General features: G+C 42.5%; 2 protein-coding genes and 1 non-coding gene across 8 annotated transcripts in view; 1 reads left to right on the top strand and 2 right to left on the bottom strand.

Annotated features, from left to right (window-relative positions):
- Positions 1–646: 646 nt before the first annotated feature.
- The window catches only part of SIAH1 (siah E3 ubiquitin protein ligase 1), a 68385-nt gene continuing 41324 nt past the window's right edge, over positions 647–27707 (bottom strand). For 3 of the 6 annotated variants that reach the window (XM_053582115.1, XM_053582112.1, XM_053582114.1), the window contains exon 2: positions 647–3353. In XM_053582115.1, coding sequence (XP_053438090.1) covers positions 2503–3351 — 849 coding nt within the window. In that variant the 5' untranslated portion in view covers positions 3352–3353 and the 3' untranslated portion in view covers positions 647–2502. Of the gene's footprint in view, positions 3354–6280; positions 7436–27707 lie in introns of those variants that run through there. The other 3 variants (XM_053582111.1, XM_053582113.1, XM_053582110.1) reach the window with 3 other exon arrangements.
- On the top strand, positions 20065–20703 carry LOC128579884 (60S ribosomal protein L17-like). The gene has a single exon (XM_053582119.1). It carries the CDS (start codon positions 20112–20114, stop codon positions 20664–20666), a length of 555 nt encoding a protein of 184 aa, XP_053438094.1. The 5' UTR covers positions 20065–20111; the 3' UTR covers positions 20667–20703.
- LOC128579961 (U6 spliceosomal RNA) lies at positions 23908–24014 on the bottom strand. Its single transcript, XR_008378328.1, has one exon. It is a non-coding gene; the product is annotated as a U6 spliceosomal RNA (small nuclear RNA).

The raw sequence follows: 27707 nt of genomic DNA on the forward strand, positions 1-27707 counted from the left end.
GCCTCAGCCTCCCAGAGTGCTAGGATTACAGGTGTGAGCCACCGTGCCCAAAGAAAAAAAAAATTTAAATATGTTAGAACTACAGACCTGCCAATTCTCACCCTCCTCTTTATTCCCCACCAGCATCTTCCCTTCTCTCACTGCTGACTCTGCTCTTCCCTCCTGTGTTCTCATCTCTTCCCCCCACTCCTTCTCTAATACAGTGCTTCTCAACCTTCCTAATGCCACGACCCTTTTATACAGTTCTTCATGTTGCGGTGACCCCCAACCATAAAATTAAAGGGTTGTGGCATTAGGAAGGCTGAGAACCACTGCTCTAATATAAACTTAGACTTTAAAAAATTGTGAAAACTACAAAATGCTATACCTCCACAAATACACCCAAGTAGGTACAACGGGAAAACAAGGAGCTGCTTCTCTGAAGGCGCCTGCTGACAGATGGACCTGCACACACAAAGCATTGTGCTCATGTAGGGAAGAGACTACCTAGCCTTCTTTCCTAAAAATGTGAACAGAAATAACCCTTATCTTGAATAGTCCAGAACTGGTGCTGGGATAAGGGGGGGGAGACAATTTTAGAGCCTTGGCATGTGCCTCAAAGTAATTACAACAGTTTTGCTGTGTGGCTGGGATAAGGGGGAATTTTAGAGCCTTGGCATGTGCCTCAAAGTAATTACAACAGTTTAGCTGTGTGGCACTAACATCTGGAGTTTGCTGGACGCTATGTACAAAGCACTGTTCTGGGTGACTTGTGCCCTGTTTACCCTTTTGAGGTAGCCATCTCCTTCCACATCTTAGAAACCTGGATTCCAAGGAAATCTGGCTGCAGAGCCAAGGCACAGAGCAATGAAATACTAAATAATGCATTTTTGTGGGTTTTTTTTTTTTTAAACGGGCAGAGTGGGGAGGGGAAGTGGTCAGCATTTTAATTGGTCATTCTCTTCACAGAGTCATAAGAATCGAAATGCTGGAAAGAGGAAAAACAAGACTGCATAGCCCAGAAGTGATAAACTCAGGCTGGTGCTGTGCTTTGTAATAAAACCACCACAGTGACCAGGGGTCCTCAAACTACAGCCTGTGGGAGACATGAGACGGTGTGATTGTATTTGTTCCCATTTTGTTTTTTTACTTCAAAATAAGATATGTGCAGTGTGCATAAGAATTTGTTCATAGTTTTTTCTTTTAAACTATAGTCCAGCCTCCAACGGACAGTGAACTGGCCCCGTTTAAAAAATTTAAAAAGTTTGAGGACCTCTGCAACTGACAACACACGGCTTGCCACTACATAGAGTACAGCATGGAATAGGAAAATAACTTTGAGTTTCAACCTCAGAGCTAATGCAAACACGTTGATTCTTTTAATTTGCCAGGTATCTTTTTAATGAGAATTATAAAAGACCAAAAACATACCTTTTTTGCAAACTGCCTTTTTTTAAACAAATAATTTGCTTTTTATTACAATACTGTGCATGACGATGCCTTCTTTTGCAAAACCAATAAATAAGAACAAATTTTAAACATGTGATTTGTTCAAGGTATTTGAAAAAAAGAAAAAAGGCCTGATTTTTTTTCAATATTTAAAAATCAATTTATTTCTTAACTTTGCAAAGATTGTTTGAAGATATGACTCAACTGTAAAACAGAAAGGGAGAAAAAGAGAAAGAGGGAGACCATCTTAGAGTTGCTTTAAATAAGCTTTTGATAATTTTTCTGATGTCACCTTTCTCTTCTGGAACTTCACCAAATAACTGAATTTAAAATAATTCTAATGAACTGATTAATGTGGGACAGAAAATATGTACGGAACACAGTATGAACTTTACCATAAACAATTATGCATGTCAAAGGATGCTTTAACTTTAAAATGGTACAAAAAAGGGCGAGGAAAAACCTGAATTACAGAAAAGAAAGTCAAATTTATTTAATGAAAAACTAGAATAAAAATTAGCAAATAAACACACACACACACAAAAAGCAGCACTATGTAATGACTCACAAAGGGGAAAAGCAGTGGCCCAAGACCACGCAAGATGGCTTGTCAGTTCAAGAGAAGAAAACGCGCACACGCTCGCACATACATGTTTGCTCACACACACATTCGATCACTCACACACATGTGCTCAAGCACGCTCACACACACGCGCTCAAACACACACACACACACAAAAACCCAGTAATTTTCAGCGTTACAATCAATCTACAACAAACACAAAACTCAGAATTATTTTACAATGCTTCCTTTCTTAATACAAAAGATGCCCATCTTGGGTGTATATATATATATATTTTTCAGTGGTTTACTGTTGACTTATTTTTAAATATATTAGTGTTACTACATGCAACTGCTTCCTGTATTTAACAGCCTTTCTTTTATTTACCTTCATGTATCTACCTTCCACCCACCAAAAGAGTTTCAGGCTGGCAGGCAGATGGGTGCCTTATTTCCTGTGAAATTGAATGCAACAGTTCTAAACACTGGCCAGAAAATGTCTGATTGCCATTTCAACACATGGAAATAGTTACATTGATGCCTAAATTGCCATTTTCTGCAAAAAGCTGTGCAATGCTGGTGTCAAAGACTAGGCAGTCACTATTCATAATGGCTGTTGCAATTCCCTCATGAATGGACCGAGGAGTTGCTTCCCAAGTCAATCGCCGTCTATGCCCATTTAGCTCAAGTCGGTAAGCAAAATTTTCCGCTTGCTTGCGTGTTCCTATCAGCTGTACAATCGCGAAGAACTGCTGGTGACCATCGTATTTTTCCTGTTTCTCCAGGACTAACATGAAGTGAAAGCCAAAACAGGACTGCATCATCACCCAGTCAACAGCACCAGGAAGATTAATGTCTGTAGCAAGGAAAACTATGTCCTCCCCCTGCAGGGTGGTGATGGACTTGTGCTGGTGCATCAGATGGGGCATGACGGCATCCAGAGAGCCTTGCCATTTACAGGAAGCACCCGGGCACGGACAGGAGTAAGGCCTAAACTCACAGAGCTCTTCGTGGTCTGCTTTTTCTGTGTGTGGCAGAGTTATTTCACATCCAGAAGAGGCATATTTACAAGGAAAAAGTACTGAATTGGCCACTTTTTCCATAGCCAAGTTGCGAATGGATCCCAATGGGCCCCGGCAAGTTGGACAACATGTGAGCTTTGGGCGACAGTTGCTACAAACAAGATGGCCACTCTGGCACTGGAGAATGGGTGGCAGCACATAGTCAAAGCAGACCGGGCACTCAAACAGACTGGCCAAGTCATTGTTGGACGCAGTTGTGCCGGTCAGGGCAGGCACCCTCTGGGATGGTGGACACTTGGAGGTACCGGTAGGTAATGCTGTGGCAGTCTGACGGCTCATTTCTGCAATAAAAAGAAAATAAAAATAAAAGGAGGCAGAAGAAAAACAATTACAACTATAAGTTATTTCATGAATAATGTTCACATGCCAGAAATATTTTGTAAGTTTCATGCAAAATTTATAGTGAACAAAAGTAAAATAAATATTAAAAACAGGATACCAAAAAACCCCACTATAATATATACCCTAAATGTATATTTTGACTAGAAGTTGTACACTGGATAAGCCTTTTTCTCTAAATGTTCCAGAACACATTTAGAATTCCCTTTTTTTTTTTAAGGGCTATCTTTGGACTATATAGATTAAGATATGCTAACATAAACTGAACCATAACCAAGAGATACTACATAAGTAGCTTAAGTTCAAATTGATTGACTGGACTCTGCCTCTCTGAGATGAGGAGAGTCCTCTGACTATGTCTTTTTGGTTCTGAGTCAGTTGTTAACAGCTACAGGAAGTTACAGGTAAGTCCTATAGCCAGCCCTCCATATCCACAGGGTCTTCACTCAAGGTTATTTAGCCAACTATGGACTGAAAATATCTGGGGTAAAAATAATAAAATACGAATTAAAAAATGGTGCAGTGTAACAACTGTTTACACAGCATTTTCACAGTATATTAGATTACTACAAGTAATCTAGGTTATGATTTAAAGTATAAGGCGGTGCCTGTGGCTCAGTGAGTAGGGCACCGGCCCCATATACGGAGCGTGGCAGGTTCAAACCGGCCCCGGCCAAACTGAAAAAAAAAAAAAAAAAAAAAAAAGGCCGGGTGTTGTGGTGGGCGCCTGTAGTCCCAGCTACTCGGGAGGCTGAGGCAAGAGAATCACCTAAGCTCAAGAGCTGGAGGTTGCTGTGAGCTGTGATGCCACAGCACTCTCTACCAAGAGCAACAAAGTGAGACTCTCTCAAAAGAAAAAAAAAAGGTACATAGGAGGATGTCCACGGGTTATGTGCAAATATGCAAATAGCACACCAGTTTCTATCAGGAAAATTAATCCTCAGATTTGGATATCTGAACAGAAGGGAGGAGTCCTGGGACAAATCTTCTGACAATATGAATGGAGAAGGGTAGTTCAAATGCCAACAGACCATGAGAGAGTATCAACTTAGATTAACTTTTCCTAATAGTGAAAACAGCTGCTTTAGAGGTGTATTTTGGAGAGGAGGGACTATAATCAATTCTCCCTCACAAGTTACCAGTCATCAGTGCCACCTCCAAAGAGAGAGAACACAGGCAGAATGGAGGGCCATCCTCAAATAAAACTTTTTAGTTTAGTATTTAGAGAAAGTACATCATTCTCTTGTACTTCAATCCCACGATTACAGATCTAATGTACAAAAGAGAAAGCTGAAGAAAAGAGAATAAAGATAAAAATACACACAATATTGGGGAGGGTGGAGGAGTTGGGAGGTAAAGAATTCCTTGCACCCAGAGCTTCACCAGTGTTGTTGGAATATTCACCAGCAGACTAATAAACATAACGAGTCAGCCCCAATAAACAAAACAAGAGCCTCTCCCAATCTACCTTTGCTAGGATATGGCAAGCTACTACTTGCCTTGTGGGTGACAAAAGATCAGTAAGTCTGTTGATATCCTAAAAGTGCACTCTTAGTAACTGCGCTGAGCCAAATTTATCCAGAATGAAAGCCTCAAAGGTAATATTTCTCAAGTGTAGCCATTATTCTGTTGCAAATAACTTTCAAGAAACAATGCTGATTACTAATATGACCAAGTAAATGCAATCTGGGTTCTAGATTACTCAAGTAGTTACCAACAAACACCTTAAATGGGGGGTGAGGGTGCAGAGAAAAAAGAGGGAAAGTGAGACAGAATTTCATCACTGTGTGGCTCATCACATGAACTTAGAACATGAATCAACGCTCATCACCTCAAGCCCTGTGTAATCCAGGTGGTTCTGTCTCCTGGCAAAAAGATACATAAAGGAGCGCTCCCCATAATCCAGTTTCCCTGAGTAGATTCTCTGTATACAGGATGATCCACACATTTTATGTCCCTTATAAAAAAGGACTGCCCAACCACCCTGTCTGTATGCTGTGAACTCATTTCATGGTAATCTATACTGCCCACTTAAATGATCAACATAATTAGAAAGTGGTTCCTAGAGCACAGAACAGTCTAAAAAAAAAAAAAAAAAAAGAAAGAAAGAAAGCCTTTTAAATTACTAAACCAAGGGCAGCGCCTGTGGCTCAGTGGATAGTGCGCCAGCCCCATATACCAAAGGTGACGGGTTCAAACCAGGCCCCGGTCAGCTAAACAGCAGTGGCAACTGCGACAAGAATAGCCGGGCATTGTGGCCGGCACCTGTAGTCCCAGGCTGAGGCAAGAGAATCGCCCTAGCCCAAGAGCTGAAGGTTGCTGTGAGCTGTGACGCCACAGCACTCTGAGGGCAACAAAGTGAGACTGTCTCAAAAAAACAAACAAACAAAAAAATTACTAAACGAACAGCTAATTCACATAAAAGGGCAGTTTGTATTTAACATAATATAGCTACTGAGCAAGGAAAACACTACTGTTCAATTTCTTGACTAGCAAAATAGTTACACACTTATCAACAGTTCAGACTAACCTTATATCTTTATTTTCCAAACTCTGTAGAAAGTAGTTTAACTCCGAATCACAAAAAACAAGTGAAATGTGTCTTATGAATGGTAATATTACAGGATATCAACTGCTAAAACCTCTAACTCTCCAAAGGTGGAAACTCAGCTCCATTTTGAAAGAGAAAAAGAATCCCAACCACATATTCGTCCTGCAGTAACAACCAAGGACAATATCATGACATAACCTTAAGTTTGACTTAACAGAGAAAAACAGCAGCAAAATGAAACATCACTCCAACGTGAGAAAGTGATTTACAGCATTTTAAGTTCCAGTTTCAGTTTCGGCTACCTTCAGTGGTCAGTACCTTTTCTCTTCCTTGTCCTAGCCGCTGGTAAACAAGTGAGCAGGAGTCCCCTCCAGGAGTACAGAAAAGGCAGGGGAGGCTTTCCCGTCATGAGAAGTCAGCCGGTGCACTGCATTTCCTCCAAGAAGCAAAGAAGCCGCTAACAGGCCCTTCCTGGAAACCCCTGCCAGGCGCAGAAGACTCAAATTCGTGTCTGGGGGTAGGCTCCGCCCATGCACTCACTCCTCAAAAGCAACAAGTTACCAAGGCGGCAAAATGAAGCCTCTCTGTCCCCAGGAGATAACCATACCTCTCTCTGAGCTCAAATTCGGCTGCTGCGTCTCACAAAAATGGGAGCCATGGCCGGGCTGCGCTGTGCCCTCAGCCTCCGGTTGTCTCAAGTTTGCTGTCTCCAGATTCACTGCCTGGTCTCCTACCAAGCTAGAGTGAGGGTCGGGGTTTCAGGGTGCGAGGCGCTGGCCGGGACCGGATCTGGAGCTACCGCAGGCCAGCCAGCGGGAGAGGTCGCAGAGCACCCGTTTCGGGCCGCAGCCAGAAGCCTGCTCCTACCCAGCGTGCCGGCAGCGCGGCCTCCGCTGCAGGGCGGCGGCTGGCCCCTCCCTCGCACAGGGGCGGGGCTATATGGGGCAGGGCTTTGACGGCAAGCCCCACCCACCCCCACCCGGGGTCCGGGAGGGACTGCGCAGCTCGAAACCGCGCCACCCTCCGTAGGCCCCACCCATCCCCGCTAAATCCTGCCTGCCGCAGCACTTCCACCACTTTAAACTCAGATTGAACCAAGGCGTTCTTGTAGGTCAAAACAGTACAACTTTGGCAATTTCTTTTTTCTTTTGAGACGGAGTCTCACTTTATTGCCCTCGGTAGAGTGCTGTAGCATTACACCTCACAGTAATCTCCAACTCTTGGGCTTAGGCGATTCTCTTGCCTCAGCCTGGCGAGTAGCTGGGACTACAGGTGCTGGCCACAACGCCTGGCTGTTTTTTGTTGCAGTTTGGCCGGGGCCGGGTTCGAACCCACCACCCTCGGTATGTGGGGCAGGTGCCCTATCTACTGAGCCACAGGCGCCACCCAACTTTGGCAATTTCTTAATGGTTTCCACCTAAGAGTCAAGTGCTCTTCTCTGCATGCATTATACTCTCAGGGTTATAATGGTGCGAACTCCTTAAATTTTTAGAATTAAAAGCATTCTAATTCGGGCGGCACCTGTGGCTCAGTAAGTAGGGCGCCAGCCCCATATACCGAGGATAGTGGGTTCGAACCCGGCCCCAGCCAAACTGCAACAAAAAAAATAGCCAGGCGTTGTGGCAGGCGCCTGTATTCTCAGCTACTCGGGAGACTGAGGCAAGACAATCGCCTAAGCCCTGGAGTTGGAGGTTGCTGTGAGCTGTGATGGGACAGCACTCTACAGAGGACAACAAAGTGAGACTATGTCTCTTAAAAAAAAAAAAAAAAAAAAAAGAGCATTCTAATTCATTAGCTATTCACCGGCAGTAAACTACCACCATTTCCTCAATTCCAACTCACTTCTCCACCTCTACCTCTTTCAGCACCATATTCCCCTTGCCCCTGCAAAAAAGACTTTGCAGTAAGAGTAGTAAACACAAGCTCTTGTGAGATTACATTCTCTCCTACTCTGGGAAGGCCTCATTAAATTTAGAATAGCTTGTTTTGTGTTTAAACAAGCGTTGCCTTTGCCCCAATAAAGTCCTGGGCCTCAGATTTGCATTGCATCAGCTAGTGCATTCAGAGGTTTAACCTGTCATTACATCATGCTTTAGAGCAGCCTTTAAACACAGCAAGAGCTGGTAGTGAGGAATTAACCCAACACAGTGGCACTGTAGATTATCCACTTTCAGCAGCAAATTCTAATCATTTTTCCACCTTAAAAGTGTGTTCAGCCGGGTACGTTGGCTCACGCCTATAATCCTAGCACTCTGGGAAGCTGAGGCGGGTTGCTTGAGCTCAGGAGTTTGAGATCAGCCTGAGCAAGACCCATCCCTAGTGAAAAAAGAAAAAACTAGCTAGGCGTTGTGATGAGTGTCTTTAGTCCCAGCTACTCAGGAAGCTGAGGAAAGAGGATCTCTCGAGCCCAAGAATTTGAAGTTGCTGTGAGCTATGATGTTACAGCACTCTACCCAGGGCACAAAGTGAGCTCTATCTAATAAAAAAAAAAAAAAAACCCCAAAACCACGTTCAACGACCTCAACCTCACTGTAATATCAGGATATACAAAATAGCACTAGGAATAGAAATATAACTAAGAACAGACACAGTGGGCCTCACAGACAAATGATTGTTATCTGTATTTTATTTTCTAATGTCTATTCATTCTAGACTGGTCTAAGGTTTGCAGCGCAGGAGACTTCACATATTTTAAGCAGAGAAACTCTTCCAAACAAAATTGTGAGAAAACAAAAATGCATAAAGGGGATGGCTGACCACAGTCAGCATGGCTTCACGATAGTCAAGCAAAAAATATCCCATTGCTAGTTCTGTACGTATTTCATATGCTATTAAACCTGGTGTTTTCTATGTGTATATATTAAAAAAAAAAAAATCCCATTGCCAAACTCCAAAAGGGTCTGTACACAGACTTACAGTATAGTCTGAAAACCAGAGGGTGTACGAATAGATCCCTCTACTTACCAACTGATCGGGAGAGTAAAACATGGAGTCATCTAAACTTTGGATTCAAACTCAGGTTCTACCACTTTCTAGGCTGTAGAACTGGACCATTCTGAGTATTAACTGTTTTTTGTCCAGATTAAGAGAGATGGAGGTAACTTACGTATATCACAGATGATATATTCTTTTAATTTTTTTGAGAGACAGGAATTTACTATCCTGCCCAGGTCTCTACTCAAGCCATCCTCCCACTTCAGCCTCCCAAGTAGCTGGGACTACAGGTGCACACCACCGCACCTGGATAAATCAAAACATTTGACAATCAGCCTTCAATGTTGTGTTAGTAATTTTAAAGCATTTAACCGCTGCTTTGCCACATTAACATGACACAAGAAGCAGAGGGATGAACTATCGTTCTTATTAATACATGTACAGAGGGTGGCACAGTAAGACGTAGTGAGACTGTCTCAAAAAAAAAAAAAAAAAGAAAAGAAAAAATATATGAATTCTTAATTTAGTAAAAAAGATAGGCTACAACTATCACTATGCCTCCTTTACTTGCCCAAAAATCATTTTTAGAAAATACTAAGGTAAAATAAATTCACAGGTATCAGATTAACAAATTTGCTCCTTGCCATTAGGAATCTGAGTTAAATAAAATTCATTCAGAACATTTTTTTTTTTTTTTTTTTTTTTTGTAGAGACACAGCCTCACTGTACCGCCCTCAGTAGAGTGCTGTGGCATTACACGGCTCACAGCAACCTCTAACTCTTGGGCTTACACGGTTCTCTTGCCTCAGCCTCCCGAGTAGCTGGGACTACAGGCGCCTGCCACAACACCCAGCTATTTTTTTGTTGCAGTTTGGCCTGGGCTGGGTTTGAACCCGCCACCCTCGGCATATAGGGCCGGCGCCCTACTCACTGAGCCACAGGCGCCGCCCCATTTTTTTTTTTTGAGACAGAGCCTCAAGCTATAGCCCTGGGTAGAGTACAGTGGCGTCACAGCTCACAGCAACCTCCAACTCCTGGGCTCAAGCGATTCTCCTGCCTCTGCCTCCCAAGTAATTGGGACAACAGGCGCCCACCACAACGCCCGGCTATTTTTCGGTTGCAGCTGTCCTTGATGTTTGGTGGGCCCAGACTGGATTCAAACCCACCAGCTCTGGTGTAAGTGGCTGGCATCTTAGCCACTTGAGCCACAGGCACTGAGCCCAGAACATTTTTTTTTTTTTTGAAACAGAGTCTCACTTTGTCACCCTCAGTAGAGTGTCGTAGCATCACAGCTCACAGCAACCTCAAACTCTTGGGCTCACGCAATTCTCTTGCCTGGGCCTCCTGAGTAGCTAGGATTACAGGCACCTGCCACAATGCCCGCTATTTTTAGAGGTGGGGTCTTGCTCTAGCTCAGGCTGGTCTAGAACTGATGAGCTCAGACAGTCCACCCACCTGGTATCTCACAGTGCTGGGATCACAGGTGCGAGCCACCGGGCCAATTCAGAACATGTAGAATTTTTCTCCTTCAAGGGACTTTCTACATACATTTGACATTGTGATGGATATTATGTGTAAGATTTTTTTAAGTTAAAATGTCAAACAATGCTTCTATTTTAAGATTTATTGGCTTCTCACACACTGACAAAAAATATTTAAGTGTCTTAAAAATTCAACAGCTTAAAATGCCAAAACTTAAAAATCATAACACTATAAAGTAAGGACAACAAGTTAAGCAACCTATTTTTAGTTTCCCAAACTGCACAGCAAACAGAGATGTAAAGATTTTCTTGGCTTGGTGCCTGTAGCTCAAGTGGCTAGGGCGCCAGCCATATACACCTGAGCTAGCTGGTTCGAATCCAGCCCGGGCCTGCCAAACAACAATGATGGCTGCAACCAAAAAATAGCCGGGTGTTATGGTGGGCACCTATGGTCCCAAGCTACTTGGGAGGCGGAGGCAGGAGACAAGTTGCAGGTTGCTGTGATGCTGTGAGTTGTGATGCCAGAGCACTTTACCCAGGGGGACAACTTCAGGCTCTGTCTCAAAAAGAAAAAAAAAAAAAGATTTTCTTAAATTGCTTTTTTCCCTAAAAGCTCTCTTTACCCAAAAAGAATTTTGGAAACTTTGTAGCTATGGAAGTTATAGGTCTAGTTAAGACTGATTACCTAAAGTAGGAAAAACGGAGGAAAAGAGACCTGATAGAAAGCTGTAAACACAGAAGTGGCTCTCCTAATGCGTAATAGACTTGCCCAAAGTGGCCTCTGTTCCGAGGAGTGCAACAGATTCCAGTCCTAGGGTAGGAGCTATAAAAAAAAAAAGAAAATCTGAGCGGTGCCTGTGGCTCAGTGGGTAGGGCACTAGCCCCATATACCAAGGGTGGCAGGTTCGAACCCAGCCCCGGCCAAACTGCAACAAAAAAATTGCCAGGCATTGTGGCAGGTGCCTGTAGTCCCAGCTACCTGGGAGGCTGAGGCAACAGAATCGCTTCTGCCCAAGAGTTTGAGGTTGCTGTGAGCTGTAACGCCACAGCACTCTACCAAGGGCGACATACTGAGGTCTCAAAAAAAAAAAAAAAAAAAATCTGAACATAGGTGGTGACATAGCAAATACAGAGGAAAAACAAATCTTAAATGAAAAAGAAAATACAGTTGCTTTTTTATTGCTAAATTACTGTATTTTGAGGCTTCCACTCCAGCTAAAAATTAGAATAATGAATCAGAAGCAATTTGGAACTGTGCTAGACACTAAAATATGTCGAGTAGGAATGAGGTGCCTGTGAGATGCCTAAGAGGAACCATCCAAAGAAGTAGCTGATGTATAAGAGTTAGAATTAGTGACTAGGATGCCATTTGGAGTCATAGAAGAGTTTGCCTGAAATAAGAAAAGAGAAGTGAACATTTAACGGTGTAAAGTCTTATTAAAAGTAGAGTAGGAGCAGTGCTGTGGCTCAACGGAGTAGGGCGCTGGCCCCATATACCAGAGCTGTCAGGTTCAAACACGGCCCCAGCCGAAAACTGCACAAAAAAAAAAAAAAAGTAGAGTAGTAGCCCCTACTGCAATAGTTCTCAAAAACTTTACCGTGCTTACTAATCATCTAGGGAGATTGTTAAAATGCAGATTCTGATTTGGTAGCTTTAAAGTCAAGCCTGATATTCTGTCTTTCACTATCTCCCAGGTGCTGGCCAAAGCTGCCAGTTCTCACTGCAGTCCACAGACCCAAAGAACTGAGGAAGAACAAGGTGAGAGAAACCAGGGGCAGGTACCATCTTAAGGGATGATCCCTTGGTATCTGCAGGGGACAGATCCCAAGACCTCCTACAGATACCAGAATCTGCACGTGCTTGTCTGCTTAAGTCCTCTACATAAAATGGGGCCGTGCAACTGGACCTACATATACGGTGGGCCAACTGCCTATAAAAACACATATCTGCATCAATATTAGAATAAGTTATTTTTATTATATTCCTCAGAGAACTTGCATTATTCCTATAATTAGAAAAAAGTAAAGAGGGCGGCGCCTGTGGCTCAGTCGGTAAGGCGCCGGCCCCATATGCTGAGGGTGGCGGGTTCAAACCCGGCCCCCGCCAAACTGCAACCAAAAAATAGCTGGGCGTTGTGGTGGGTGCCTGTAGTCCCAGCTACTCGGGAGGCTGAGGCAAGAGAATTGCTTAAGCCCAGGAGTTGGAGGTTGCTGTGAGCTGTGTGAGTCCACGGCACTCTACCGAGGGCCATAAAGTGAGACTCTGTCTCTACAAAAAAAAAAAAAAAGAAAAGAAAAAGGCAACAAGCAGACATGGTTAATACCATGCAATGGTATTCACAAACCCTTAAATGTCTGATGAAGAAATCAAACCAAATAATGGATCAAAATGAATCTTTAAGAAATGTAAAAAGATTACACTCAAGTTGTGACATTATTTAAATATGGAATTAATACTATACTGTGGGCATAACTACAAATTATAATGTTAATACTATAAACTTTGGCAAATGTGATATTGTCATTTTAATAATATTTATCTTCTGGCACAAAACTCCTAAAACCACTGTCTTTTTTAATGCTAATGAACCACTGCTGGGTGGAGGATCCTGGATACCCATAGAATGGGAGCTGGCTGCCAGGGATACCAAACTAATCATCAAAGGATTTGAACTTTCAAATTCACCTCTACCTCCAGGAAGACAGGGGGCCAAAGGTTGAGACGATCACCAAAGGCCAATGATTTAATAAACCATACCTACATACCTTCCATAAACCCCCAAAAGGACAGGGTTCACAGAGCTTCTAGATTCCAGGTCACGTGTAAGTACATGGACAGTGTAAAGCCCAGAGAGATGAGGAAAGCTTGCATCCCTTCCCATATACCTTGCCCCATTCTTCCATGGGGCTGTTTATCTGGGGATTACCAGAATTACCTTTTGTAATACCCTTCATGATGCATGGGCAATGTAAGTAAAATATTTTCCTGAGTTCTGTGACCTGTCTTAGTAAATTACCGAACCTGAGGAGGGGGTGTGGGGAATCCCAATTTACATAAGGTTGGTCAGCAGTACAGATTACTTGGGTCTTGTATTGGCATCTAAATTAGGGAACAATCTCGTAGCACTGAGCCCTTAACCTAACTCCAGGGAGATAGTGTCAGAATTAAATTACAGGATATCCAGTTAGTGACACCTAGAGAACTGCTTGGTGTGCTGTGCTTAGGACAGGGTAGGAGAAAACAGTTTGCTGCTTCCTACCATACACAGCAAGGTACAAGTAACTACACAAACAATAAAAAATTTTATAAGTAATCGCACAGTCCCTAGGACTGCTAACATAGCAGTGACCAGACATCTCACTTTGGAGATGTATAGCTGGGGCTTAAGCATTTAAGAAGGTTTAAAAGTGGCTCAGCGCCCATAGCTCCATAGTTATGGTGCCAGCCACATATACCGGGGCTGACAGGTTCGAACCTGGCTGGGGCCTGCTAAACAACGACAACTACAAAAAAAAAAAAAAAAAAAAAAAAAAATAGCCAGGCATTGTGGCAGGCACCTGTAGTCCCAGCTACTTGGGAGGCAGAGTCAAGGGAATCGCTTGAGCCCAGGAGTTTGAGGATGCTGTGAGCTATGATGCTACAGCACTCTACCAAGAGCAACAGAATGAGGCTCTGTCTCAAAAAAAAAAAAAAAAAAAAGGAAGGTTTAAAAGGGAATGCCGTGTAAAGCTAAAGTTTGAGAAGTATAACTATGAAGAGAAGTGACTTAGGTGGGGATTAGAAGGCTCAGAGGAACGTTTTGCTTCTTTAAATGGGAGCACAGAATATACTGAATGCTAATGGAATCCAGAGAACAGGGAGAGATTGAAATTACCCAAGAAACTGAGCAATGTGGTAAATAAAATAAAGCTCATGGTAAGGTGAAGGGGGACTTTAAAACTCAGAGGGAATAGACTTTGTTAGAAGGCATAAATAATCCTTCCATGGTAAGAACAGAGAAGACAGAAGATCTCTAGCATGGCTAGAAGTGCAGTGGCTCACGCCTGTAATCCTAGCATTTTGGGGAGGCTGAGGCAGGTGGATTGCTTGAGCTTACAAGGTCAAGACCAGCTTGAGCAAGAGTGACACCCTCGTCTTTACTAAAAAAATAGAAAAATTAGCCAGGTGTTGTGGCGGGTGCCTGTAATTCCAGCTACTTGGGAGGCTGAGGCAACAGAATCTCTTGAGCCCAAGAATTTGAGGTTGTTGTGAGCTATGACACCATGGCACTCTACCGAAGGTGGCAAAGTGAGACTCTGTCTCCAAAAAAAAAAAAAAAAAAGAAAAAGAAAGAAAGAAAAAAAAGAAAGTTGTTTTTTTCAGACAGAGTCTCACTTTGTCACCCCTGGTAGAGTGCCCAGCAAGCAACCTCAAACTCTTAGGCTCAAGCGATCCTCTTGCCTCAGCCTCTGGGGTAGCTACAGGGACCCACCACAACGCACGGCTAGTTTTAGAGATGGAGTCTCATTCTTGCTCAGGCTGGTCTCGAACCTATGAGCTCAGGCAATCCACCTGCCTAGCCAGAGTGCTAGGATTAAATAGGCATGAGCCACAGCGCTAGGCCCTAAAGACTTTTTCCTTTTCTTTGTAAAAGAGGCACAGTCATCTTCCTCCTTTTGGAGGGGGGGATTAGGAGGGGAAGATATCACAGGCTGAAGGAATGGATACCTTTTAAGCCATGGCAGAGTATTTTTCATCAATTTGTTGGGTTGTATCAAAACGATCAGATATGTACATATGCAGTATTTTTTATTTTTATTTTTGAAATAGGGTGGTGAGGAAAGTATGTATAGGTAAAAACATCAATTTAGATCCCCCAAAACTTTACACTGCCTTTCTTTCTGGAACAAGAAATATTTGCCATTAGCCTAAAATACTCTCCCAACAGTAGCACTGGCATACCACAGCTGACTAGAATGGATAAATGCCAAACACTGGAGGGCACAAGGCGCCCAGGACTGTCATGCTTTAGTGAGAAGAAAGGAAAACGCACAACTACATGTTCATCACTGTAGAAAGTTCTGTCAGACAACACTTCTATATCTGGATTCTATTTCACTAGCTATTTCCTTATATTTTTATTACATGTTAAATCTGTAACTGTTCATTATCATCAAGAATGAAAATACTGGGCAGCGCCTATGGCTCAAAGGAGTAGGGTGTTGGCCCCATATACCGGAGGTGGTGGGTTCAAACCTGGCCCCAGCCAAAAACTGCAAAAAAAAAAAAGAATGAAAATATTAACATCCCCCCCCAAACAGTGCAAGTCCTTTAACATACTAACTTTTTTTTTTTTTTTTTGAGACAGAGTCTCACTATGTCGCCCTTGGTAGAGTGCCGTAGCGTCACAGCTCACAGCAACCTCTAATTCTTGGGCTTAAGTGATTCTCTTGCCTCAGCCTCCCATGTAGCTGGGACTACAGGCATCTGCCTCAACGCCTGGCTATTTTTTGGTTGCAGTTATTTAGCTGGCTCAGGTCGGGTTCGAATCCATTACCCTCTGTGTACGTGGCTGGCATCGTAACCACTGTGCTACAGGCACCAAGCCAACAGTAAAACTTTTCCTTTCCCACTTGTCAGGGTAAAAACTGTACTAAACTTCATAACTTTGTCAAAACGATCATTTAAACCTAATTACAACTTTTCTTCTTTCATTTCTCCCAATTATATTACCACAAGATACATACATTCCTTCCTCCTTAAATGCTTGATTTTTTGGCACAACCACAGAAAGCTTTCAGAAAGGGCCTAAGTGAATAGTTCTCTATTTTTACAGTCTGAAGCTCTTGCATAGATTTCCACTAGTCCCAACACTTTCCCCTAAGAATTATGTAAACTTTGTTCGCTATCTTCTGCTATTTAGTGATACAGGTGAAAAGTCTAACTATTTTTATTCTTTTATCCTTTTCAGGTAATCTTTCAATGTACTAAAGCATTTTCCAAAATACATAGATATCCTCAATACCCAACTAAGGGAAACTGTGATGATAAGAATGGCTGCTTTCACGGCCAGGCACGGTGGCTCACACCTGTGGGAGCTGAGGCGGGTGGATTGCCTGAGCTCACAGGTTTGAGATGAGTCTGAGTCACAGCGAGATCCGTCTCTAAAAAATAGCCAGATGTTGTGGCGGGTCGCTGTAGTCCCAGATACTTGGGAGGCTGAGGCAAGAGAATCGCTTGAGCTGAAGAGTTTGAGGTTGCTGTGAGCTGTGATGCCACAGCACTCTACCTAGGGTGACAAAGTGAGACTCTGTCTCAAAAAAGAAAAGAAAAAATGGCTGCTTCGCTTTTCTTTCCTATAAATTGAAATGCCCACCTAAATTCTGATTGCATTGCTTTTTTTCCCCCTTAATCCCCTGAGCAGCCTCAAGGTTTGGAGCAGCCTCTGGAGTGGGGCAACTGGATTACTTTTCTAATTCTCTGTAAGTTTTCATGTTTAATTTTCAAGTCTCTCATTGGACCTTGACTACAACTTTGACTTTGTGTTTGTTTGTTTAGAGATAGAGTCTTATTACTCTGTCGCCCTGGGTAGAGTGCTGTGGCATCACAGCTCACCTCAAACTCTTGGGCTTCAACAATCCTCTTGCCTCAGCATCTGGAGTAGCTGGGAGTACAGGCATGCACCACCACGCCTGGCTAATTTTTCTATTTTTAGTAGAAATGGGTCTTGCTCAGGCTGGTCTCCGAAATCCTGAGCTCAGGCAATCTGCCCACCTGGGCCTCCTAGAGTGCTAGGATTAAGGTGTGAACCACCGCACCCAGCTGTTTTATTATTTTTTTTTTTTTTGAGACAACGTCTCACCATGTCGCCCTCGGTAGAGTGCCATGGTATCACAACTCACAGCAACCTCAAACTCTTGGGCTCAAGTGAGTCTCTTGCCTCAGCCTCCCAAGCAGCTGGGACTACAGAAGGCGTGGGCCAGTCTGAACCCACCAGCCTCAATGCATGTGGCTGATGCTATAACCACTGTGCTACGGGCGCCAAGCCCCAGCCATCGATTTTAATCTTTCTGCTATAGTTCCAATAGTTCCAGGGTCAGCAAGCTACATACTGACTTTCCTCCATTCTCACTAATGAAGAGCTGCTCCAAAATTTATTAAACACCTAATACGTGTATATGCCAGGTACTGTCCTCAATGGTTTACATATGCTTATTTAACCTGTTCTGAATGCAAGTTAGGCATTTATCCCCACCTTACAGATATGAAATAGAAATTGGAGTTATCTAATCAGGGAAGATTTACTTAGAAGGAAGAAGTGGCAAAATGCACCCTTATCTTAGAAGAAGCAAACGAATGTATCCAGAAATTTTATACTTGGAAAAGATCTTAACCAAGTGTCTCATTTTCAGAAGAAAAAAACAATACAGAAAATTAACTTGCTAGATGTCAAATAAGATCAGTATTATTTTTTTATCAGCAGTAATCTAGGCTGTATGTTATTTCCTAAATCCTTTTAAAGCAAATATGCTTCATATATTTTCTAATTTAACTTAAAAACTAACTTTTTCTGGATTTAAATCTAGTCATGATTCCAAATAAACAAAAATGAACATTTTTAACTAAACTGTGTTCTTTTATTTATTTATTTATTTTTGGAGGGGGAGACAGAGTCTCACTCTGTCGCCCTTGGTAGAGTGCCATGGCATCACAGCTCACAACAATCTCAAACCCTTAGGCTGAAGACATCCTCTGCCTCAACCTCCCCAAAAGCTGGGACTACAGGCACCCGCCAGAACACCCAGCTGTTTTTAGAGACGGGGTCTCGCACTTGCCCAGGCTGGTCTCAAACCTGTGAGCTCAGGCAATCCACCCACCTCAACCTCTCACAGTGTTAACTAAACTATCTTTTGCTTCTCCTTCCCAACATCAGAAAGATCCCTAAGCCCTAAACAGAGTTCTTCCCACATCATAAACTTCACCTAAAGACTAGACCACCCTTCTTAGTGTCTAAGTATTATGTCTTACCATTTGAAATTCCCTTGTTGATACTAATTTGTGAGGTATCATTTAAATGTCATAGAAATAAAACTAATGAAACCTAAAAAGAAGAAAAAGAAAAAGAAATTCCCTTGTTGACTATCTACTTATTATCTGTTTTCTCCTCTTCTTGGCATCACCATAGTCAACTTTTTACTAAAACAACAGTTCTCAAACTTTTTGTTATCAGAAACCCTACACCAGTGATTGGCAAACTATGTCAATAGTTTTACTGAAATGCAAATAAGCACATTCATATTTACATATTACCCCTGGGAAATTTCAAGCATAAGAGTAGAAGCTGGGGCAGCGCCCGTGGCTCAGTTGGTAGGGCACTGGTCCCAAATACCGAGGGTGGCGGGTTCAAGCCCCGGCCAAATTGCAACGACAACAAAAAAGAAGAGTAGAAGCTGACCCTGTGACTTCTAAACCCTTTAAGCCTAACAAGTCCTTTAAGAAACCTTGCCTTTATTGGTTGACACTTGTAAAAAATTACTCAAAACCTCAAAGAGCTTTTGTTTATATGATTTATATATAATGATATTTACCATATTAGAAATTCAAGCCAAGGAATTTATTTATTTTTCTTTTTTGAGACAGAGTCTCACTCTGTTACCCTCGGTAGAGTGCCATGGCATCACAGCTCACAGCAACCTCCAGTGATTCTCTTGCCTCAGCCTCCTGAGCAGTTGGGACTACAGGCGCCTGCCACAACACCCGGCTAAGCCAAGGAATTTAAAAACTTTTTTTGCGAATCTCTGTGAAGTCTGGTTTAAGAAAATACCGTTGGCTGGGCGGCGCCTGTGGCTCAGTGAGTAGGGCGCCGGCCCCATATGCCGAGGGTGGCGGGTTCAAACCCAGCCCCGGCCAAACTGCAACCAAAAAATAGCCGGGTGTTGTGGCGGGCGCCTGTAGTCCCAGCTGCTCGGGAAGCTGAGGCAAGAGAATCGCGTAAGCCCAAGACTTAGAGGTTGCTGTGAGCTGTGTGACGCCACGGCACTCTACCAAGGGCGGTACAGTGAGACTCTGTCTCTACAAAAAAATAAAAAATAATAAAAAAAAAAAGAAAATACCATTGGATTCTCGTTATCTGCTTCTGCACTTCATGAAGTCTCTGGGAAACTCCACTGTATTCTCATGTCCCATTCCGAAAAAGTTTTGACCTCCAAAATGTTGAGCACTCCCAGGATTTATGAACCACACTTTTGAGAATTTGTGCCCTAGAACATAAACTTCCTGAGAATAGATCCTGTTTTTTCACCCACCCTTATATCCCCAGCACCTAGGACAGTACTTAGCACAGACCATGTACTAAAAAATTTCTGGAAGCAACAATTAAATCAAGTACAACAGCATAAAGGATTCTAACCAAGCAGACAGAACAGCGTCTACACAACTAGAACTCACTCATCCCAGATAATCCCTGGAAGCAGAATGTATTTGTTGCTTGGTATGACCTTAAAACATTCACAACTGAAATTTAAAATTCACTTTAAAATAACACTGTATATCATTTTATCACCATGAACATAATTTTTTAAAAAATGGATATATTTCCACACCAATCTCTCAGTTTTCATAAAGCTTCTTATTTTGTAAGACTTTCATAACCCACCAACTCCTAGATAGTAATCGCTTGTGTTAGTAAAATACCTCAAAAAAATGTTGCTATACTGTTTCTCTTCCCCTAAGCGGCCTGAGGTGATCTGTGAAAATGGTTCGCTATTCACTTGACCCAGAAAACCCCACAAAGTCATGCAAGTCAAGAGGCTCAAATCTTCGTGTTCACTTTAAGAACACACGTGAAACTGCCCAGGCCATCAAGGGTATGCATATACGAAAAGCCACCAAGTATCTGAAGGATGTCACCTTAAAGAAACAATGTGTACCATTCCGACGTTATAATGGTGGAGTTGGTAGGTGTGCCCAGGCCAAACAGTGGGGCTGGACACAGGGTCGGTGGCCCAAAAAGAGTGCTGAATTTTTGCTGCATATGCTTAAAAATGCAGAGAGTAATGCTGAACTTAAGGGTTTAGATGTAGATTCTCTGGTCATTGAGCATATCCAAGTGAACAAAGCACCCAAGATGCGTGGCCGAACTTACAGAGTTCATGGTCGCATTAACCCATACATGAGCTCCCCCTGCCACATTGAGATGATCCTTACTGAAAAGGAACAGATTGTTTCCAAACCAGAAGAAGAGGTAGCACAGAAGAAAAAGATATCCCAGAAGAAACTGAAGAAACAAAAACTTATGGCACGGGAATAGATGCAACATAAAATAAATGCAAATAACAGTAAAAAAAAAAAAAAATGTTGCTATACTAAAATTGGTTGGAAGCTCAAACCTGAAGTTCTACTTTTAGTTATTTTTGTCCTAGGCAAAATTACAATCTCCTAGATCTCAAACTTCTCATTTATGAAACAAAAGAACTACCACCAACATTTCAGACATTAACTGAAATCAAGTACAGACAGTCCCTGGGCTATGAATGAAATAGGTTCTATAGGTTTGTTCTTAAGTTGAATTTATATGTAAGTCGGAACAGGTTACATTTACCTATTACCAATACTAGCCTACGTTCGTAAAAGCAAGTTGGATGTCTAAGTAACTCTAGGACTGCCTGCAATGGGAGCAAATTCAGTATACTGCTGAGAAAGTGACTTAGTGGTATACTTAGAGCCACACTAGAAATCCTGCACCAATCACTAAATAAAAAGACCTGGATCACACATGAGGACCAAACTGGAAACTGTTGCTTCTATGCACTTTGTTTATTTTTGAAATTGCCTCTAAGAACTGATAAGGGTCACAAAGTTTGCTATGGAAGATGCTAAACTCACGGGGCACCTCCCACCCTGCAAGGCCCTGTGCCAGCAGCATCACACATGCTCTTAACTTCACACAGTGGGCTTTATCCCAGTTTATAGGTAAGGACGCTGAAGATCAGAAAACTCAAGAATAAGAACAGAGTCAGATTGTATGTTTCAAAACATACAATACAATCTTATAAGATACAATCTTATCTTCTCTTAAATAACCCTGAAAAACAGTATGCACACTCTGTTCAACCTGGTATAGAATATTTAATTTAGCACCTAACATCTTTTCAATCTTCATAAAAACTGGCCCAGAAAATCCAAAATTCTATTAAATTCTTTATATTAAATCTTTATGTTCTATCAAAGTGGTAGACTCTGATATCAATCTAAGCTTTAAAATAATCTTAAAATTTCTTGGCAACACACGTGAAATTAAGTTATTTAAACTATGTCATCAGGTTTGACACCCGTAGCACAGTGGTTATGGCGCCAGCCACATAAACCGAGGCTGGCAGGTTTGAATCCAGCCCGGGCCAGCTAAAACAACAATGACAAATGCAACAAAAAATCGCTGGGTGTGTGACTGGCGCCTGTAGTCCCAGCTATTGGGAGGCTGAGGCAAGAGAATCACTTAAGCCCAAGAGCTTGAAGTTGCTGTAAACTATCACACCACAGCATTCTACTGAGGGTGACATAAGTGAGACTATCCCCCCCAAAAAAATTAAAGGGCGGCACCTGTGGCTCAGTGAGTAGAGCAACAGCCCCATATAGGAAGGGTGGCAGGTTCGAACCCAGACAAACTGCAACAACAACAACAACAACAACAAAAATAGCCTGGCATTGTGGCAGATACCTGAATGTAGTCCCAGCTACTCGGGAGGCTGAGGCAAGAGAATCGCCTAAGTCCAAGAGCTGGGGTTGCTGTAAGCTATGACACCACAGCCCTCTACCAAGGGCAACAAAGTGAGATTCTGTCTCTAAAATAAATAAATAAATAAATGGAGCCTTAGTAGAATTAATTTATTCCATGCTTATACAGTGATGAATTAAAAAAGTAAAATAGGGGCAGTGCCTGTGGCTCAATGAGTAGGGTGCCGGCCCCATATACTGAGGGTGGCGGGTTCAAACCCAGCCTCAGCCAAAGTGCAACAAAAAAATAGCCGGATGTTGTGGCAGGCGCCTGTAGTCCCAGCTACTCAGGAGGCTGAAGCAAGAGAATCGCCTAAGCCCAGGATTTGGAGATTGCTGTGAGCTGTGATGCCACAGCACTCTACTGAGAGCAATAAAGTGAGACTGTCTCAAAAAGAAAAAAAAAAGTAAAATAAAATTCTATTCAGCTGAGGTAGCTATAATCTGTTTATATAAGCATCTAACACGGTCTGTAGTTAAAACTCCAACTAAACCATTTTAGTTATTTCAACAAAGGGAACCAGGTATGGTGGTACATGCCTTTAAACAATCACATACCAATGGGGGGTATTAGGTTTTCAGGAACTGACCCCACAGAAGGGTTCTTTGTATATCCATTTAAGCAGGACGACAGAATGTGCAAGGATCAACCATCGATGGGGTCAGTCTTTGAACCCCCGCATTGATATTCGACTCTTAAACCCCAGAATTTTGGGAGGCTGAGGTGTGAGGACGACAGAGCATACCTTGAGGCCAGAAGTTTGATACCAACCACAGAGCAAGACACCACCTCTTAAAAAAAAAAAGTAGCTGGACATGGTGGTAGGTAAATACTAATAGTCTCAGTTACTTAAGAGACTGAGGTAGGATCACTTGAGCCCAGGAACTTGAGGCTTTAATGAGCTAAGATGGTACCACTGCACTCTTGAGCAACAGAGCAAGACCCTGTCTCAAAAAAACAAACAAAAAAACCCCCCATGAATTAACAACTTACATTCATTTTCTATTTTCCTCAAATTGAGATTCTATTCCTAAGGAATTCACATTTCTCTACAAGAATGTAATGTCTCATCTTCATGCTTTTAATAATCTAAAACACCACAGTATTAGCATGCTCTAAATCATCTAAATCTACCTGTTAGTCATACAATTAAATGTCCCTGTTCACAATCATGGTCACACTGGGGTAGAGCTAACATACAAATGGTGTGTCTATGTAAGCACGTACATGTCAGTGAAAACACATCACAGGGTGACCACATGAAAAGGCAATTTAAGTATGCTGCACTCAAAAAGAACCTGCATGGTAATTGCCAATTCCGTAAGCAGTATTTCTAGACTTGAATTTAGCAGTATACTAAGTATACTTAAGTGTGTTCCCCAAAGATGCGCTAGGTCTTATTTTCAGGGGAGTCTTATCTTTCCTGTAAGTAGGTCTTATTTTCGGAGATGTCTTATTTTCGGGAAAACAAGGTAGTATACTCTTTAATCAGTTTGAATTTCAGTGTAGTTTTGTTTGTATTTAACTGTTCTAAACTGTCAGCAACGTCTGACAGAGTTCACACATAACTGGCTCTGCCTGGTAACTCTGCATACCTTTGGCTTTCCCATCTCACCAGTCACCCCTTCTTAGTTTCCTTTGATTCCTGATCTTTTCCCTAGACTCTTAAAATTGAACTCACCTACGGATCACTGAAATATCCTTCTAACCAGTTTCCCTGTTTCCATCCTTCCCTCCTTCCTCCCTGCCCCCTACTATATCACCTTCTTTTTTTTTTTAAAATATGGAACGCTTCACGAATTTGCGTGTCATCCTTGCGCAGGGGCCATGCTAATCTTCTCTGTATCGTTCCAATTTTAGTATATGTGCTGCCGAAGCGAGCACTATATCACCTTCTTATTGACAACTGGTGACTTTGGTGATCCCATTCAGTTTCACAGTTTTAAATTCCATCCAAATACTGAGGACTTAAAAAATTCTAGTCTCGGGCGGTGCCTGTGGCTCAAGGAGTAGGGCGCCAGTCCCATATGCCAGAGGTGGCGAGTTCAAACCCAGCCCTGGCCAAAAAACACACACACACACACAAAAATTCTAGTCTCCAGCTCAGTTTAAAAAAAAAAACAAAAAAAAAACTCTCCATAATCCTACACTTTGGGAGGCCAAAGGGGAAGGATCACTTGAGGCCAGGAATTCAAGACCAGCCTGGGCAACATAGGAAGACCCAGTCTATAAAAAAGCAAAAAAATTAGCTGAGCATGGTGGCATAGTCCTGTAATAGTAGCTACTCAGGCAGCTGAGGTGGGAGAAAGCCCTTGAGCCTGCAGTTCAAGGTCACAGTGAGCTATGATCCGTCATGCCACTGCTCTCTAGCAGAGGCAGCCGAGCCCAACCCTATCTCTATTTGAGGGGGTTGGGGTGGGGGAGGCATTCCAGACTTGCCCTAAACTCCAGAGCTGTACATCCATCTGCCACACAGACATCTCAACAAGGGGATGACGACCAAAGCTGCTGAACTCTGCATCATTTCCCAAAGACATTCTGCCTGGAGAGTTCTCCTTTTCAATAGTCTTTCTTTTTTTTTTTTTTGAGACAAGATCTCTCTGTTGCTGAGGCTACAGTAGTTTGGTGATGTCAAACCTCACTGCAACCTAACCTCAACCTCAAATTCCTGGACTCAAGTGATCCTCTTGCCTTAGCCTCCCGAGTAGCTGGGACTACAGGTACACACCACCACATCCAACTAATTTTTTCTATTTTTAATAGAGACGGGGTCTCGCTCTTGCTCAAGCTGATCTTGAACTCCTGAACTCAGGCAATCCACCCTCCTTGGCCTCCTAGAGTGCTAGGATTACAGGTGTGAGCCACCACACCCAGCTCTCCCCTTTTCAACTGATGGCAACTCCATCTGTCCAGTTACTCAGGTCAAAAGCCTTAAATCATCCTTGATTCTTCTCTTTCACACCATGTATCTAAAACAACCAGGAAATCTCATTGTCCCTCCCTTCAAAATATAGTCAGAATCTAACCATTCCTCATCCTTTCTATCACTTGGACTTCCTAGTCCAAGCCGCCATTACCTCTCACCTGGATTACTACCATAGCCTCCGAACTAGACTCATTTTCTTCTCAGTCTCCCACCCTTATCCCTAATATGTTCTATACCTTCCACTGGCTAAAAGCTAAAATCCTAAAAACAGCCTCCAATATAGCCCTTCACAATAGGCTGGTGTGCCCCCATTTACTCTGACGTCACCCCCCACTTCTTTCCCCCTCGCTCAACTGCACTGACTTCCATATTCCATGACGATGCTAGGATCCTCTGGGCGTCTGTCTTAAAAATACTTTTCTTCCAACTATCCACATAACTAACTCTTTAACCTTCAAATCTTTGCTTAAATGTTACTCAACGAGGCCCATCCTGCCCTTCTATTTAACAATCAGCACCCTTACCCAATGACCCTTCTGCTATGCACTTGAAATCTTTGCCCAGCAATTCCTCTTCCCTTCCCTCCTCACTTCCTAATCTCTACTTTCTCCCCATAGAATGTATTATCTTCTAACAGGCTATACAATTCACTTACTACTTGTTTGTTATAGTTCCCCTAGCCTCACCTGGAAGATAGGATTTTTGTCTGGCTCAATGATGTACCTCAAACACTTAAAATAATGCCTGACACACAGTACAGATTCAATAAATATGTCAGATGGAAAACTAAATGAGGCTCAGCACCTGTAGCTCAGTGGCTAGGGCGCCAGCCATATACACCAGAGCTGGTGAGTTTGAATCCAGCCTGGGCCTGCCAAACAACGATGACGACCACAACCAAAAAATAACCAGGCATTATGGCGGGTGCCTGTCATCCCAGCTACTTGGGAGGCTGAGGCAAAATAATTGGTTAAGACCAAGAGTTTGAAGTTGCTATGAGCTGTGACGCCATGGCACTCTACCTGGGGCGACATAGACTCTGTCTCAATAAAAAAAAAAAAAAAGAAAGAAAGAAAAGAAAAGAAAAAGAAAAAATAAATGAGAAAGCAAGAGCTGTGGACTCTGAGCAGCAACATGCAAAGTTAAAGCAACAAAGCAATCCTTTTAAAATTCGCAAAATGGCTATATCCAAGAATTCTATATCCACCCATCCAAATTATCCTAAAAGTGTTGAAGGCAGAATAAGAATGCAAGGTTTCAAAACATTATCTCCCCAAAATGTGTTCTCAGGGAGCTCCTTGGTAGACAAGCTCCTCAAATACAAAGAATGGGCTCATGCCTGTAATCCTAGCACTCTGGGAGGCCCAGGCAGGATTGCTTGAGCCCACGAGTTTGAGGTTGCTGTGAACTAGGCTGATGCCCAGCATTCTAGCCTGAGGCAACAGGGTTAGCCTGTCTCAAAAAACAAATACAAGGAAATGAACAAGAAAGAAAAGAACAGGAATTACAATAACCAAAAAAACTAAATCCAGGACAACACGGAGGAACACGTTGTAAAGGCAACACAGAGGATAATGACAACTTTACACTAGTGAAAGACGGAATTTAAGGAATCCAGCAACATGACTGAACTTTCAGCAAGTGGTCAAGAATGTGGGGGTAGTATTAGCTGTAAGCACATAGGAAACAAAGCCCCCAAAAGGTATTAGCTACAAGGAATACAAATTAAATAATGCAGAAAAGAAAGTAATCACAGCACATGGCTGAAATTGTGAATAACTTCTAATACAAACACAAAATTACACTGTTACAAAAAAATCTCTATGTTACTAAATTTAGTGCAGTGAAGGAATGAGAAGGGGATGCAGGGCTGCGCCTGTGGTTCAGTGGGTAAGGCGCGGGCCCCATATACCGAGGGTGGCGGGTTCAAACCTGGCCCTGGCTGAACTGCAACCAAAAAATAGCCGGGAGTTGTGGCAGGCGCCTGTAGTCCCAGCTACTTGGGAGGCTGAGGCAAGAGAATCGCTTAAGCCCAGGAGTTGGAGGTTGCTGTGAGCTGTGTGAGGCCACGGCACTCTACCGAGGGCCATGAAGTGAGACTCTCTCTACAAAAAAAAAAAAAAGAGAGAGAGAGAAGGGGATGCATAGGTGATGAGGCGGGAAGAAAAGTCAAATTCTCAATAGAAATTAAGTAATAACAGAGGGCATGTTATTTAGAGACAAGGATAATGCAGAAATAATCAGCTAAAGGAGTATCTGTCTCTGGAAAAGGACATCTGGAGAGGAGTATGGGCAGAAAGTGTCAAAAACAACCTTGTAGAACTATTTGATTTTGAACTATAATGAGTGTAAAAACTTCTGAAAAAAGGAAAAAAGTTCAAAAATACGGCATGAGAAATGTCAAACTGCATGCTTTAGTAAGGAAATGATGTATGTAAGTTGGTTTTCAAAAATCTGATTCCAAATACTGGCAAAGAAACAGACTTCTAAACCTTTGGGAACATCCTCTGTGAAGGCCTCTCACACTATGTGTTGGTTTCTACCAAAATTTAAAGTATGTATACGCTAAACCAGCAGTTTTTCTTCCAAGAATCTAACCTCTAATTCACACATCTTGGCAGAACTGTGTGTTTATACATATAGATGCTTAT

The sequence above is a fragment of the Nycticebus coucang genome, chromosome 2, assembly GCF_027406575.1.
Source record: "Nycticebus coucang isolate mNycCou1 chromosome 2, mNycCou1.pri, whole genome shotgun sequence".
Classification (NCBI taxonomy): Eukaryota; Metazoa; Chordata; class Mammalia; order Primates; family Lorisidae; genus Nycticebus; species Nycticebus coucang.

Excerpts from the sequence above, each read along its gene's own strand:
- LOC128579884 (XM_053582119.1), top strand. The coding sequence starts at position 20,112 with ATGGTTCGCTATTCACTTGACCCAGAAAACCCCACAAAGTCATGCAAG.